Source organism: Capricornis sumatraensis, chromosome 8 (assembly GCF_032405125.1).
Source record: "Capricornis sumatraensis isolate serow.1 chromosome 8, serow.2, whole genome shotgun sequence".
NCBI classification, from domain to species: Eukaryota; Metazoa; Chordata; class Mammalia; order Artiodactyla; family Bovidae; genus Capricornis; species Capricornis sumatraensis.
In genome coordinates, this window is record NC_091076.1 from 57,628,229 (window position 1) to 57,645,371 (window position 17,143).

Here is a 17,143-nt window from a genome sequence, read left to right on the forward strand (position 1 = left end):
ACAGTTAGAACTGGACATGGAACATTGGACTGGTTGCAAATTAGGGAAAGAATACATACAGTCTGTATATTGTCACCCAGCTTTAACTTATATACAGAATACATCATGCGAAATGCCAGGCTAGATGAAGCAAAAGCTGGAATCAAGATTGCCAGGAGAAATACCAATAACCTCAGATATGTAGATGACCCCATCCTTATGGCAGAAAGCGAAGTGGAACTAAAGGGCCTCTTGATGAAGATGAAAGAAGAGAGAGAAAAAGCTTGCTTAAAACTCAGCATTCACAAAACGAAGATCATGGCAAATAGATGGGGAAACAATGGAAACAGTGACAGACTTTATTTTGGGGGGCTCCAAAATTACTGCAGATGGAGATTGCAGCTATGAAATTAAAAGATGTTTGCTCCTTGGAAGAAAAGCTATGACCAGCCTAAGCAGCATGTCAAAAAGCAGAGACATTACTTTGCTGACAAAGGTCCATCTAGTCAAAGCTATGGTTTTTCCAGTAGTCATGTATGGATGTGAGAATTGAACCATAAAGAAGGCTGAGTGCTGAAGAACTGATGCTTTTGAACTGTGGTATTAGAGAAGACTCTTGAGAGTCCCTTGGACTGCAAGGAGATCGAACCAGTCTATCCTAAAGGAAATCAACCCTGAATATTCACTGGAAGGACTGATGCTGAAGTTGAAGCTCCAGTACTTTGGCCACCTGATGCAAAGAGCTAACTCATTAGAAAAGACACTGATACTGGGAAAGATTGAAGTCAGGAGAAGGGGATGACGGAGAATGAGATGGTTGGATGGCATCACCGACTCAATGGACATTGAGCACACTCCAGGAGATGGTGAAGGACAGGGAAGCCTGGCATTCTGCAATCCATGGGGTCACAAAGAGTCAGACATGACTGAATGAGTGAACAACAACAACAACTCTGCTTTTAGTAAGGTTTGGAAGAGAGTAGCATGTGATGGATATGTTCAGTATGCTGCCTTTAATCAGGACTCCCAGCAGCATTTCAAGTAGGATATGACCAGCCAAATTCATGTTCAAGTTAAAAGAAAATGCTTTTGCTTTGTCCTGGCAGGACTAACCACTATCAGCACAAGCTTGAAGCTGGCGTGAAAGCTTGCATCAGTCAGCTCATTCCTAACTTGTCCTATAGGATCACAGGCAGAGCCACACTGGGCCTCAGGTACAAACCATCTGCCCAGGTTTCCATGTCTAAGAGCAGTGATAGACTGTTCGCATCCCCAGTAACAAGTCTGTCAAGAGTTTGGTGACGACCCCAACAACCTCATCTTCCCTTCGTTAATCATGCTTAAGGATTAAATCAGTGACCATCTAGCACAGCTTTAGGGAGCGCTGTTTGCAAATACTGTTACAGGAAATCTACAACTGTTTCATTTAATTGAAGGATAATTGCTTTACAATGTTGTGTTGGTTTCTGCCATATAGCAACATGGATCAGCCATAAATATACATATGTCCCCTCCCTCTTGAACCTCCCTCCCACCCCCTACCCCATTCTACTCCTCTAGGTTATCACAGATAGCATCAGATAACCTATCACTAGGTTATCACTGAGCTCCCCGTATTATACGCCAACTTCCCACCAGCTGTCATTTTACATATGGTAATGTATATGTTTCAATGGTACTACTTTTATCAGTGAGAGCTCCAGATTGTAAATAAAAGAGCTAAACAGAAGCAATGGGTGATTTGCTCATCACAGTAACCACAGAACCTAACATACAGCAGTGTCTCAATAAATATTTGTCCAGTAAATAAATGTATTCTTCTGGGTACTGGATTTTTTTTATTTTAGACAAACCACTTAACCTCTCTCTGTCAGTATCTTCTTCTGAATAATGAGGATGTTAACCATGCCTACAGCTATTTTTGTAAGCCAACATACACACTGGAAACAAAAACAAAAACTACCCCAGAATATTAGCAATGGTTCTGCTGAAGTGGCAGGATGTCATGTGTGGGGTTTTGTTCATGTTCTATGCTCCAGACTTCCTGTAATGTGCCTATATTTATTTTATGATAAAAAAATTAATGGAATATGTAGTCTAAATAAGAGTTTTGCCAACACTGAGAAGTGAATATTAAAAGGCAATATGGGCCGGGGACAAAAGTTGATTCTACTTCTTTTTATCCCACCTCATAATAAATAAGGAGGATAGAAACAAAACACCTGCGTGATTGCCCCTGGAGTTATAAACGTTACTCATCTTCAACATTTTTGAGGAGCTATTCATTAACTGAGTTAACTACTGGCATCTCAAGATACAGAAGCTTCTGGACAAAGTGAATGAGCTGAGTCCCTCTGAAACTGAATATAAGTGCACCGAGAAGACAGGGGTGAGATAGGCAAAAAGATGGGAAGAAGGCTCTGAGAGTGCTCTTCTTCCAGTGAAATTTACACTGTATTTTCTTCCTGTGTTCCAGAAAGTTCAAAATTGCAAACCTCGGGCCGTAAGCAGTCAGTCTCTAGGAGCCTGAAACACCTATTCCATTCCTCAAACAAGTTTGTGAAGACCTTGAAACGGTGGGTCCTTTGTAGTTTTTCCAGGAAGTCTTTGCATCTCAGGAATCTACTGATTTTGGTTCTGAGTGGAAACTCGGTAAATATTTCTGTTTTATTATTAAAAGAATATAAAATTCACCTTTCTTCTGAGAATCTGGACAAAAGAGTCATTTCTTTGAATTCTAGCCAATAAATGTGTGGTACTTAACAGGAATATTTTCATAGGTATATTTTAAATTATCATTTGTCATGCCCAAAAATATTATTTCCATGATTCAGGTTTGGAGAAGATGGTTGAGGACAATTTTTATTTTGCTTTTTCTTTTTAGGGGACTCTACATAGCTGTTATATTTTATTACAAAGACAATATGTTAGTCACCAACGAAGATCAAATACCGATTGTTGAAATAGATGACTCTCACACCAGTTCCATTACACAAGATTTTCTGTGGTTCACAAAGGTATCCTGAGTTCTAATTTTGTTCTTCCCCACTTTGCACCAACAGTACCTCACATAAATCTTTAAAACTTTAGTTGAGAAGTTGAGGAGTCTCCTGTGAGCAAAATATTGGAGTGGGAGTAAATTATTTCAATGGTCTCTTTCTGGCCCAATATGCCCTTTGTCATTAGAAATGCTAAAATAGTATCTACACTACATTTTCAAAGCAAAGAAGCCTCCATCCTGTCAGATTGTGTCTCCACTATTCTGAGTTATGGGATCATTTGGCAAAGACTAAAATGGGGATCTGATTGTTTCATTAACATTCAGATCTTTTTCCAATTGGACAGAGAACAAAAAGTTGTTCTGCATGTATCTGAAAATGGACTGGAGAACAAACATCGGGCGTCAGGTTTCCCTCCCCCTGCTTCGCTTTGATGCCACAACCTAAATCACGCACTGGCTTGGATGATGATATGACCTCGTGACTTCTTTTGCAGCTGTCTTGTATGTGGGAAGATATAAGGTGGTTGAGGCAAAGCGTACCTATCTCCATGTCCTCGTCCACAGTACTACAAACTCGGCAGAAGATGCTTGCAGCAACAGCCCAGCTACAGGTGAGGGGCAACCTAGGTTTCAACCGAGACCTCCAAGGAAATTTTGGAAACACATGTCAGTTAAGTTACCAGTCCCACCTGAAAAGGGAAAGGGTGGGCTCCTTGCTGTTTTAGATCCTTAGACATATTAAGTCTTCTCAGATACTCTGAGCTGTATACCTGTCTTTGTAGTGAACCTGTGCTTTTGGCACTCTCCTGGGAGAGGAATAGAGGTTTATCTTGAAGAATCTAGAAGTAAACAAGGAGTAAAGAGACCTGAATTCTGGATCTGATGTTAATCGGTCAACTCATTTCTGCTTTCTGGATCTGAGTTTCACCATTTGCACAATAAGAGTTTGATTAGCTCTGTTGAGTTCTGGATGTTTTGGCATCCTGTGGATCTATATGAGTGTACAGAGATGGAAAAAGAGACCCTCGGATATTTTAAAGAGTTTCTTGGCTTGATGTTATGGGAAAACAAATCTATCTGCATACCTTTTTAATAATTTAAAAAAAAACTTAAAAACTTATCTTTCATTCTGAATTTAACCCTTCTGTACTATTAACCCAATCAGATCATATCTCCAAGCCCTACAAGAATCTTTGTCGGTTACAGAGCTCCTCTTAGAAATGACATTGAATTCTAGCCAGGCATTTCTGGGTTTCCCTTTCATTGTTTTGTTTTTGTTTCAATATTATCTGAATTTGTGGTTCTTAGCACAAGAAAACCTCTGCTACATAGAATTAGGATCTTTAAGGTATCGATGAGGCTTTATCAGAGATGGGTTGTTGATGTTGTTCAGTTGCTGGGTCGTGTCCAACTCTTTGTGACCCCATGAACTACAGCACACCAGGCTTCCCTGTCCTTCATTATCTCCTGGAGTTTGCTCAAACTAGTGTCCAATGAGTCAGTGATGCCATCCAACCATCTCATCCTAGTCACCCCCTTCTCCTCTTGCCCTCAGTCTTCCCCAGCATCAGGGTCTTTTCCAATGTGACAGTTCTTCGCATCAGGTGGCCAAAATATTGGAGCTTCAGCACCAGTTCTTCCAATGAATATGCAGGGTTGATTTCCTTTAGGATTAACTGGTTTGATCTCCTTGCAGTCCAAGGGACTCTCAAGAGTCCTCTCCAGAACCACAGTTTGAAAGCATCAATTCCTGGTAGCTCAGACAGTAAAAAATCTGCCTGCAATGCAGAAGATCCAGGTTCAATCCCTGGGTTAGGAAGATCCCCTGGAGGAGGGCATGGCAACCCCCTCCAGTATTCTTGCCTGGAGAATTCCATGGACAGAGGAGCCTGGTAGGCTACAGTCCATGGGGTCGCAAAGAGTAGGACATGACTGAGCAAAGAACACTTTCACTTACAGTGATAGGTATCTACCTACAAAGCTGTCAGTTACATAATCTCCAGAAATATATATAACAGGAATCTGCATAAGCTGTGTTTGGCCAGGCCATATCATCCAAAGCATAAAAAGAGAGTCATAATAACAAAAATTTTCCACAGCTTCACCCCTACCTGCAATTACAGGAATTTCATTTCTTGACCCATGCAATAATTTAACTCCTTGAAATAATAATTATTGTCTTGATATTATAACAAATTCTGAAAGGTAACTCTTAAACCTTCTGTGCTATATTCCATTGCGTAGGTGGTTTACTGTCTTGTGTCTTCAGTTCAGTTCAGTCACTCAGTCGTGTCCGACTCTTTGTGACCCCATGAATCGCAGCACGCCAGGCCTCCCTGTTCATCACCACCTCCCAGAATTTACTCAAACTCATGTCCATTGAGTTGGTAATGCCATCCAACCATCTTCTTCTCTGTCACCCACTTCTCCTACCTTCAATCTTTCCCAGCTTTAGGGTCTATTCCAGTGAGTCAGTTCTTCACATCAGGTGGCCAAAGTATTGGAGTTTCAGCTTCAGCATCAGTCCTTCCAATTAATATTCAGGGTTGATTTCCTTTAGGATAGACTGGTTGGATCTCCTTGCAGTCCAAGGGACTCTCAAGAGCCTTCTTCAACACCACAGTTTTAAAGCATCAATTCATTGGTGCTCAGCTTAATTTATAGTCCAACTCTCACATCCATACATGACTACTGGGAAAACCTTAGCTTTGATTAGATTGACCTTTGTCAGCAAAGAAATGCCTCTGCTTTTTCACATGCTGTCTAGTTTGGTCATAGCTTTTCTTCCAAGGTGCAAGCGTCTTTTAATTTCATGGCTGCAGTCACTATCTGCAGTGATTTTGGAGTCCCCAAAAATAAAGTCTGTCACTGTTTCCATCTATTTGCCATAAAGTGATGGGACCAGATGCCATGATCTTCATTTTCTGAACGTTGAGTTTTAAGCCAATTTTTTCACTCTCTTCTTTCACTTTCATCAAGAGGCTTTTTAGTTCCTCTTCACTTTCTGCCATAAGGGTGGTATCATCTGCATATCTGAGGTTGTTGATATTTCTCCCAGCAATCTTGATTCCAGCTTGTGCTTCTTCCAGCCCAGCATTTTTCATGATGTACTCTGCATGTAAGTTAAATAAGCACAGTGACAATGCACAGCCTTGACATACTCCTATCCCAGTTTGGAACCAGTCTGTTATTCCATGTCCAGTTCTAACTGATGCTTCTTGACCTGTATACAGATTTCTCAGGAGGCAGGTCAGGTGGTCTGGTATTCCCACCTCTTTCAGAATTTTCCACAGTTTATTGTGATCCACACAATCAAAGGCTTTGGCATAGCCAATAAAGCAGAAGTAAATGTTTTTCTGGAACTCTTGCTTTTTTGATGATCCAACAGATGTTGGTAACTTGATCTCTGGTTCCTTTGCCTTTTCTAAATCCAGCTTGAACATCTGCAAGTTTACAGTTCATGTACTGTTGAAGCCTGGCTTGGAGAATTTTGAGCATTACTTTACCAGCATGTGAGATGAGTGCAATTGTGTGGTAGTTTGAGCATTCTTGGGCATTGCCTTTCTTTGGAATTGGAATGAAAACTGAATTTTCCAGTCCTGTGGCCACTGCTGAGTTTTCCAAATTTGCTGGTGTATTGAGTGCAGCACTTTCACAGCATCAGCTTTTAGGATTTCAAGTAGCTCAACTGGAGTTCCATCACCTCCACTAGCTTTGCTTGTAGTGATGCTTCCTAAGGCCCACTTGACTTTGCATTCCAGGATGCCTGGCTCTAGGTGAGTGATCACACCATCGTGGTTATCTGGGTCATGAAGATCTTTTTTGTATAGTTTCCTGTGTATTTTTGCCACCTCTTCTTCATATCTTCTGCTCTGTTAGGTCCATATCATTTCTGTCCTTTATTGTGCCTATGTTTGCATGAAATAGTCCCTTGATATCTGTAATTTTCTTGAAGAGATCTCTAGTCTTTCCCATTCTGTTGTTTCCTCTATTTCTTTCACTGATCGCTGAGGAAGGCTTTCTTATCTCTCCTTGCTATTCTTTGAAACTCTTCATTCAAATGGGTATACCTTTCCTTTTCGCCTTTGTTTTTAGCTGGTGTCTTCAGTAAGGTCTAAAAAAAAAAGTGCTCTCAATTTCAACTCACGCTTTTTTTCATTAATTTATTTAATTGGAGGATAGTTACAATATTGTGATTTTTTTTTCCATACATCAACATGAATTGGCTGCAGGTATACATATGTTCCCCCGATCCTGAATCCCCCCCCCATCTCCCTCCCCACCCTATGCCTGTTGTCACAGAGCACCAGCTTTGGGTGCCCTGCTGTATATATATGGAATCTGGAAAGACAGTAACCATGATCCTGCACGCAGGGCAGCAAAGGAGTCATGGATGTAAGGAAGAGAATATGGACTCAGTGGGAGAAGACAAGGGTGCCATGATTAAGAGAATAGCACTGAAACATATACATTACCATATGTAAAATAGATGATGGCCAGTGCAAGTTCAACTCACTCTTGATTGCATAATCTTTTCCTTCAACTCAAGATGTTCTTGGAGTCGGGCCATGATGACTGTGCTAAATTCAAAGAGGCTTTTCCTCTCATCACTGACCAGCTATAACTGGACTAAGCCACTATACCTCAAAAACAGCTCTTTGTTTAGGATAAATTTCATTTTCAGTAGGCCCCTTGGTCCCTTAGTAAAGTTCTTTCTCAGGAGTCCTTAGCAGACCCTCCTATTAGCCTACCATACAACCCAGGCATGTTTAGATTACAGACTGAACAACTTTAGAATTTCAAATGGGGCTCTTTATTTTATGTTTATTAGACTCTTCCCAGAACATCTTCATCTAATATCAGAGAAGGACTAGGCTGTCACAAGTCATTGCATTTAAACACGGAGGGGCTAGAGAGAAGCCGTAATGATCAGTGTGCCCTACTCAACTATTACTTCCATTGAAGTAGCTCTTGGATTCGGTCCCCCAATATCCTGGCCCCCGTCACTTTTCGTAATGCATCTGCCCTTTTCTGAGGTCATTTGGCTCTTTGTCTAACTTAGATTATTTGGCCCATAATAATTACCCCCTTGAAAATCCTCTAAATTTCTGGCCACTCTCTCCCTCCACATTATTTATTTGGAAAAGATCCAAGCCTGGACAAATCCAACACGCATTCACTATCCTGGAGAAGTTGCTCACTGCTGCATTAAAAAATAAAATAAAATTACTAAACAGGGGCAAGGGTGTGATTGGCTTTATGTTTTATGTCGTTACTACAATTTTCACGTATAGTGTTCCCTACTGATCACGTTCCATTTCTCTACTAAATTCACTTTCCCAAATTACAAGGCAACTATTTGAAACGTTCTTCATTCTACCACATCCCTTCCCCTTCCCCACACTTTCCATCCCCACATCAGGATATACTTTACTGTATAACTCTTTAAGAACATAAATGGGAAATAATTATTTGTCTACGACCAAATTGCAAAGCCTCCTCGCACTGACACCAATTCCTCTTCCTTCCCCCCATTCCAGCAGACAAAGTCTCACTCCTCTTACCAAAGGCTCATCTGTCACATGCGCTCTAGATTTCAGCTCTTCACTCCGTTCTTCAACTACGATCACTCTTCTCCTCCTTACACCCAAACTTGAAAGAGTAGCCAACGTTCTCTTTCTCCATTCATGTCCTCACTTCCCATTTAGTTCCAAGCTTTCTCCCTGATTTTACTATCATCATGCCTACCAAACTGCTCTCTCAGGCCACCAATAATCAGAGGCAGATGGCGTTCATAAATCTTGAGCTTCAGGGTCCCTCACTTGCGTGATCTCCCGTGGGTGGGGGAGCTGTAGAGTGCTTAGGGAGGGGAAGCTGAGTTACAACCAGCAAGCATTTCTGGTAAACTGCCTAAAGAAAGGGCTTCCCAGGTGGCTCGGTGGTAAAAAAAAAAAATCTGCCTGCAATGCAGAAGACACAGGATTGAATCCTTGGGTTGGGAAGATGCCCTGGAGAAGGAAATGGCAACCCACTCCAGTATTCTTGCCCATAGAAGTCCATGAACAGAGGTGTCTGGTGGGCTACAGTCCATTGGGTTGCAAAGAGTTGGACACAGCTGAGAGACCGAGGATGCATGCATGCCTAAAGAAATCCCAGATCAAAAATTCCAAATACTCCAGTACCGGGGGAGATTTTCTTTCTCAGTCTAAAATATTCACTTTTATTTTTAAAAATTGACTTTTATACCTAACTTTTCATGTTTGTAAATTTTTATTCTTTATCTTAAAGAGGGCCCCCAAATTGTGTGGTACTGGCCCCTAAAAAACTTGCATCCATCCCTCCAGTGATTTCAGTTTCACTATATGCGATAGAAACTTTTAAGTCCTCTTTGCGGCTGACATCTCGGTAGCATTTGATACAATGGTCTTATTCATTTTAAAATTTTAAACGGTCACATCACTTGGCTTTCATGACTCCACACTTTCCAGATTTTTCCAACTTCCTGGTGTGCCTCAGGCTCCTTTGCTAGCTTGAATGCTATTTCCTCCGATTAGAATCTGCATCTGCTTCTTTGTCTCACTAATTCCTACGTATCCTTCAGATCTCAACTTCATTTTTTAAAATTAATTCATTTTTTATTGAAGGATAATTGCTTTACTCAGCTTCATTTCTATACTTCCTCAGGGAGCCTTTCTCTGATCTCCCACTTAAGTGAATCACTCGCAAAGCACCTTGTATGCTTCATTCAGAATGGTGACCAGAATCCCATCTGTTAATTATTCATATCATTTTTGGTCAGTGTCAACTTGGACTGTGAGTCCCTGAGAGTATTCTCTGTCTTGGTTATCACTATATCCACCATGTGTGGCACGTGGCAGATCCTCTTTCCCTACTTCCTGGATAAATGTATGTATCAGTCCAACCTCTGTACCCCTAAAATCACACTTGAGGATACTCTATCTGACCAAAGGGAACAGGGATTACAGAAATGTAGCTCATGCCACAGGCACCACCTGGATAGTTCTCTAGCCCCTCACAGTGACCAGTGCCTTTGAGTACTCAAAATAGTTACCCCTTGCAGCGCCACAGGCTAAAGCACTGAGTGCTGAAATAATAGAAGTCACTTTCAGCTTTTTTTTGTAGGAAATATTGCCCAAGTTCCTTACTGATCTTTAAATGAAAATGTCTGGAACTACTGAAGCCACTCTTTTTGGGGGAGCAGAGGGTGACAGGGCACAGGAAAAACTCCACAAAATAGGAAGAAATATAAATTTGGGGAGATTTATATGTAATATTTTAGGTCTCCTTACTAAACTAACATTTCTTACAATGTTCTGAGAAACAGCATTCTTAAATAACTTGATTGGCATCAGCCATACATAAACCCTGTTGCTTTACCAATGGTATATCTCATTTTAATCCCCTCCCATTCAGCATCACTACCACTGCCTCATTACCCCACTTATGTCGAAAGCTTCCAAAGTCATCCTCCTGCTTCCAGTCTTCACACCCTCCAATCCATTCTCCATACTCCTGCCAGAGTAGCCAATAAAAGGTCCTGACCAAGTCATTCCATGACTTACATTTCCTCAAGAGTGGCCCAGACATTTGACAATGGTACGCACAGGTCTTCCTTACCATCTTTCTCCCCCTCAGGGGGCTGTGAATCCATCATCATAGCACATGCAAACTTCTGTGCCTTCTGAGCCTTGTTTTCCAGTTTCTGCTCCATAGGGAGGCTTTTTAATACATGATAACAAATAACAATCACAAAACAACAACTTTCATTTCCCTAACAGAGTAAATGCCAGGCACTGTGCTAAGTTCTTTACAAACTATACTCATTATCTTCACCACACCATAATGTGAAAGTACTATTATTGGCATTCACTTAACACAGGATAAAACTGAGCCCTAGAAAAGGAAAAGAACTTGCCCAGGGCTCCACAAATACGAAATAGCAGAGTATGGCTATAAACTCTGACATATACAACTCCACAGCCTGCATTTTTTCCCAATATTTCATCATCTTATCATGCATTCATTTTACAAAAAGCAAACAAAAATTTTGAAGAGAACAAATTATGTACATGATAGTCTAAAAAGAAAAAGTGAAAGTCTGTTCTGCATCATTCGGAGTCTATTTAGTAATGAAGTGAAGTGAAAAAGTCACTCAGTTGTGTCCAGCTCTTTGTCATCCCATGGACTATACAGCCCATGGAATTCTCCAGGCCAGAATACTGGAGTGGGTAGCCTTTCCCTTCTCCAGGGGATCTTCCCAACCCAAAGATTGAACCCAGGTCTCCCACATTGCAGGCAGACTCTTTACCAGCTGAGCCACAAAGGAATTCCAAGAATACTGGAGTGGGTAGCCCTTTTCCAGCAGATCTTCCTGACCCAGGAAACTTTATTTGGAAGAAGGTAAAGTCACAGTGGTAAAGAATCCGCCTGCCAATCCAGGAGACACAAGAGATGCAGGTTCAATCCTTAGGTTGAGAACATCCCCTGGAGTAGGAAATGGCATTCTCGTATTCTTGCCTGGAAAATTCCATGGACAGAGGAGCCTGGCAGGCTACAGTCCATGGGATCACAAAGAGTCAGATGTGACCCAGTAACTGAGCACACACACAAAAAATATGAATACTACCTGAGCAGGAGAGATATGTATCTGCCAACAATTGGATTTAAAAAAGATTAGAAAGCCTGTAAGTGACCAAGAACCCACAATGTTTTCCCTACTTTTAGGAAAATGGAAGAGGCCCCGAAAGGCAGAGGTGTACTTTCCTCCTACACTGAGAGATGTCTGAAGTACTTATCCTCAAAAAACAATAATCTGACATTATAGATTGGGTTATATTAAACTTCCCTCCTCTACAGCTTTTATTTTATTTTTGTGAATTCATTTATTTTGTTTTTAAATTTTTTATTGGAGTACAGTTGATTTAAAACACTGAGTTAGTTTCAAGTGTACAGCAAAGAGAATCAGTTATATACTTATAAATATCCAGTCTTTTTTCAGATTCTTTTCCTATATCAGTTCAGTTCAGTCGTTCAGTCATGTCCAACTCTTTGCGACCCCATGAATCGCAGTGCGCCAGGCCTCCCTGTCCATCACCATCTCCCAGAGTTCAGTCAGACTAACGTCCATCGAGTCAGTGATGCCATCCAGCCATCTCATCCTCTGTCGTCCCCTTCTCCTCCTGCCCTCAATCTCTCCCAGCATCAGAGTCTTTTCTTAATGAGTCAGCTCTTCCATGAGGTGTCCAATGTACTGGAGTTTCAGCTTTAGCATCATTCCTTCCAAAGAAATCCCAGGGTTGATCTCCTTCAGAATGGACTGGTTGGATCTCCTTACAGTCCAAGGGACTCTCAAGAGTCTTCTCCAACACCACAGTTCAAACGCATCAATTCTTCAGCGCTCAGCTTTCTTCACAGTCCGACTCTCACATCCATACATGAGCACAGGAAAAACCATAGTCTTGACTAGGCGGACCTTAGTCGGCAAAGTAATGTCTCTGCTTTTGAATATGCTATCTAGGTTGGTCATAACTTTTCTTCCAAGGAGGAAGCGTCTTTTAATTTCATGGCTGCAGTCACCATCTGCAGTGATTTTGGAGCCCAAAAATATGAAGTCTGACACTGTTTCCACTGTTTCCCCATCTATTTTTGGGACCAGATGCCATGATCTTTGTTTTCTGAATGTTGCACTTTAAGCCAACTTTTTCACTCTCCTCTTTCACTTTCATCAAGAGGCTTTTTAGCTCCTCTTCACTTTCTGCCATAAGGGTGGTGTCATCTGCATATCTGTGGTTATTGATATTTCTCCCAGCAATCTTGATTCCAGATTGCGTTTCTTCCAGTCCAGCATTTCTCATGATGTACTCTGCATAGAAGTTAAATAAGCAGGGTGACAATATACAGCCTTGACGTACTCCTTTTCCTATTTGGAACCAGTATGTTGTTCCATGTCCAGTTCTAACTGTTGCTTCCTGACCTGCATACAGATTTCTCAGGAGGCAGGTCAGGTGGTCTGGTATTCCCACCTCTTTCAGAATTTTCCACAGTTTATTGTGATCCACACAGTCAAAAGCTTGGGCTTAGTCAATAAAGCAGAAATAGATGTTTTTCTGGAACTCTCTTGCTTTTTCCATGATCCAACAGATGTTGGCAATTTGATCTCTGGTTCCTCTGCCTTTTCTAAAACCAGCTTGAACATCAGGGAGTTCACGGCTCACGTATTGCTGAAGCCTGGCTTGGAGAATTTTGAGCATTACTTTACTAGCATGTGAGGTGAGTGCAATTGTGCGGTAGTTTGAACATTCTTTGGCATTGCCTTTCTTTGGAATTGGAATGAAACTGACCTTTTCCAGTCCTGTGGCCACTGCTGAGTTTTCCAAATTTGCTGGCATATTGAGTGCAGCACTTTCACAGCATCATCTTTCAGGATTTGAAAGAGCTCCACTGGAATCCCATCACCTCCATTAGCTTTGTTCATAGTGATGCTTTCTAAGGCCCACTTGACTTCACATTCCACGATGTCTGGCTCTAGATTAGTGATCACATCATCATGATTATCTGGGTCGTGAAGATCTTTTTTGTACAGTTCTTCCATGTATTCTTGCCACCTCTTCTAAATATCTTCTGCTACTGTTAGGTCCAGACCATTTCTGTCCTTTATCGAGCCCATCTTTGCATGAAATGTTCCCTTGGTATCTCTAATTTTCTTGAAGAGATCTCTAGTCTTTTCCATTCTGTTGTTTTCCTCTATTTCTTTGCATTGATCACTGAAGAAGGCTTTCTTATCTCTTATTGCTCTTCTTTGGAACTCTGCATTCAGATGCTTATATCTTTCCTTTTCTCCTTTGCTTTTCGCCTCTCTTCTTTTCACAGCTATTTGTAAGGCCTCCCCAGACAGCCATTTTGCTTTTTTGCATTTCTTTTCCATGGGGAGGGTCTCGATCCCTGTCTCCTGTACAATGTCACGAACCTCAGTCCATAGTTCATCAGGCACTCTATCTATCAGATCTAGGCCCTTAAATCTATTTCTCACTTCCACTGTATAATCATAAGGGATTTGATTTAGGTCATACCTGAATGGTCTAGCGGTTTTCCCTACTTTCTTCAATTTAAGTCTGAATTTGGCAATAAGGAGTTCATGATCTGAGCCACAGTCAGCTCCTGGTCTTGTTTTTGTTGACTGTATAGAGCTTCTCCATCTTTGGCTGCAAAGAATATAATCAATCTGATTTCGGTGTTGACCATCTGGTGATGTCCATGTGTAGAATCTTCTCTTGTGTTGTTGGAAGAGGGTGTTTGCTATGACCAGTGCATTTTCTTGGCAAAACTCTATTAGTCTTTGCCCTGCTTCATTCTGTATTCCAAGGCCAAATTTGCCTGTTACTCCAGGTGTTTCTTGACTTCCTACTTTTGCATTCCAGTCCCCTAGAATGAAAAGTACATCTTTTTTGGGTGTTAGTTCTAAGAGATCTTGTAGGTCTTCATAAAACCGTTCAACTTCAGCTTCTTCAGTGTTACTGGTTGGGGCATAGACTTGGATTACTGTGATACTGAATGGTTTGCCTTGAAAACGAACAGAGATCATTCTGTCGTTTTTGAGATTGCATCTAAGTACTGCATTTCGGACTCTTTTGTTGATCATGATGGCTACTCCATTTCTTCTGAGGGATTCCTGCCCACAGTAGTAGATATAATGGTCATCTGAGTTAAATTCACCCATTTTAGGTCGCTGATTCCTAGAATGTCAACGTTCACCCTTGCCTTCTCTTGTTTGACCTCTTCCAACTTGCCTTGATTCATGGACCTGACATCCCTGGTTCCTATGTAATATTGCTCTTTACAGCATCAGATCTTGCTTCTATCACCAGTCACATCCACAACTAGGTATTGTTTTTGCTTTGGCTCCATCCCTTCATTCTTTCTGGAGTTATTTCTCCACTGATCTCCAGTAGCATATTGGGCACCTATTGACCTGGGAAGTTCCTCTTTTGGTATCCTATCATTTTGCCTTTTCCTACTGTTCATGGAGTTCTCAAGGCAAGAATACTGGAGTGGCTTGCCATTCCCTTTTCCTATATAGGTCATTAAAATATACTGAGTGGAGTTCCTTGCGCCATATTCTAGATCTTGTCTTTATTAGTTATCTATTTTTATATATAGAAGTGTGTATATGCCAATCCCAATCTCCCAATTTATCTCTCCCTATCTTTTCCCCCTTGGTAACTATAAGTTTGCTCCCTACATCTGTGACTCTATTTCTGTTTTGTAAATAAATTAATTTCGACAATTTTTTTTAGATTCCTTTTCCACAGCTTTTAGAAATAAGTGTTAATGAGCTAAAACCAGGTAACAATTCATGAATATTATGTCTTTTTCATTTTTCAAGGTGCGGGCAAAAGGGTTTTCCCCAAATTTTATTATTTTCCAGGCCTTCATATCTTATTCCAGACATCCTTCAACTTCCTGTGGCACTGCAAACTGAATAAAGATCTTTAAGTATTCTGCATCTGTCTAGGGCTTACTGACACCCCTGCGATGTGCTGTGGTTACACCCTAGATGCTTGCCGGTGAGCCATCATATGGCTCTTTACCGTGTAGAATCCTCAGGGTTCCCAGATCTGCTAGTCCTGACTGCATAGCACGACAGGTATTAACATGGTCTGTTTTTCCTTTAGGCTCTAAAGAACCCCACATTCGCCCCTTTATATGGCTGCAATTTACTTTCACAAGGATATTCTTCTTTTACGTTGGGCTCTTCCCAGAGCTAACTATCTAATTCAATTAACTATCAACATAGAATTTCAGAAAGATTTTTAGTGCTTTCTTGTTTAGTCTCTTAGTCAACACATCCAAAGCTAACAGTGGACCAATGATAATAACTCTGCCTAAATGAAATGATCATCTCATTCAATGTCTACCCACCCACCAAAGCAAATCATATTTTCCAGTGTCCTAATGATAATATGTGAATTCAGACAACAAAAACTTCTTGAGCTATTGCTATGTACCAGGCACTGTGCAAGGAACCCAGAGAAAAAGAGATGGATCTCACGACATTCACATCAATACACAGGAGAGCCAGGGTCGTGCTAAGATGCAAGTTGGTACCAGAAACAGCAAGGGACAAAAGAGGAGATGCTAAATTCTACCTATAAGAGTTGAGAAATTCCTCCCAAAGGAGGTGAAACCTGAGCTGAATCTTAAAAACAAGTAAGTGTTGTTTTCCAGTCGGAGCAGTAAAGAAAGCCTATACCCTATCTACCTGTATCAAGCTTGAGAGTGTACAAAATACTTCCTCATACATTGCTTGATTTAATCCATTACTCTCTAAGGTAAGGATTAGCATAAGGGATGTCTGAGCTATAAGGACTCTTAATTTTAGCTGATGAAGCTCGGGGCCAGAAAGAGTAAGTCATTTTTCAAAAGTCTAAGTGTTAATGAACAGCAGCCAGCCTGAAACTCAATACCAGGATAACTAAAAACTTAACAGCAGTAATGTGCTGGAGTCAACTTGTACTCACTTAGAAGAGACAGCTGTTAAGTATTCAGAACTTTTCAAAGCCTGCTATCAAACTTTTGATAACATGAAATAAAATATTGTGGGAGTATTTACATCACAAAAATTGGCATATTCTATATATCCGGACTTTTTTTTTTGATGGCCTGTTTACCAGCATGCCACTGCTGATTAAGCCAGTATGACCTTGCAGCAAACTGCTTTATATATAAGGCTGTAGTAAGAGCCTTACCCAGTTATTTCCCTATGATATATAAGTTAATTGTTGGAAAGCAATAATCTGACTGAGTAGTTAGGCCATTTTTTAAAATAGTAAGCCTGCCAAATGAATTTTTATAATGTCAACAATTATTTATGAAATTTCTTATTTATCAATATGCATTCTGCCCTTGTAAATTAAGAAGAAGAGAAAGACACAGTGCCTACCTATGAGGATCATTCCAGTGTTTTTGTAAATGTGGATACTGATCAGCTGGCTCATTTATTTTTAGGTCATCCTAATTACTTATACAAATTCAAGTTCTACTTTTGCTCTCCTGCTAACAGGCTATCTCATCAGCACTTATATGAGCTCACAAAAATCACAGCTAAGCTCTGAGATGATTAATAATTTTAAAAAAACCATAGAT

At 40.7% G+C, this 17,143-nt stretch overlaps 1 protein-coding gene across 2 annotated transcripts in view; it reads left to right on the forward strand.

Moving 5' to 3' along the window:
• Positions 1-17,143, forward strand: part of ANKFN1 (ankyrin repeat and fibronectin type III domain containing 1) — a 193,848-nt gene that overhangs the window by 128,018 nt on the left and 48,687 nt on the right. For both annotated transcript variants that reach the window (XM_068978753.1, XM_068978752.1), the window contains 3 exons: positions 2,456-2,555; positions 2,864-2,996; positions 3,475-3,591. In XM_068978753.1, the coding sequence (XP_068834854.1) occupies positions 2,456-2,555; positions 2,864-2,996; positions 3,475-3,591 (350 nt within the window). The remainder of the gene's footprint in view (positions 1-2,455; positions 2,556-2,863; positions 2,997-3,474; positions 3,592-17,143) is intronic.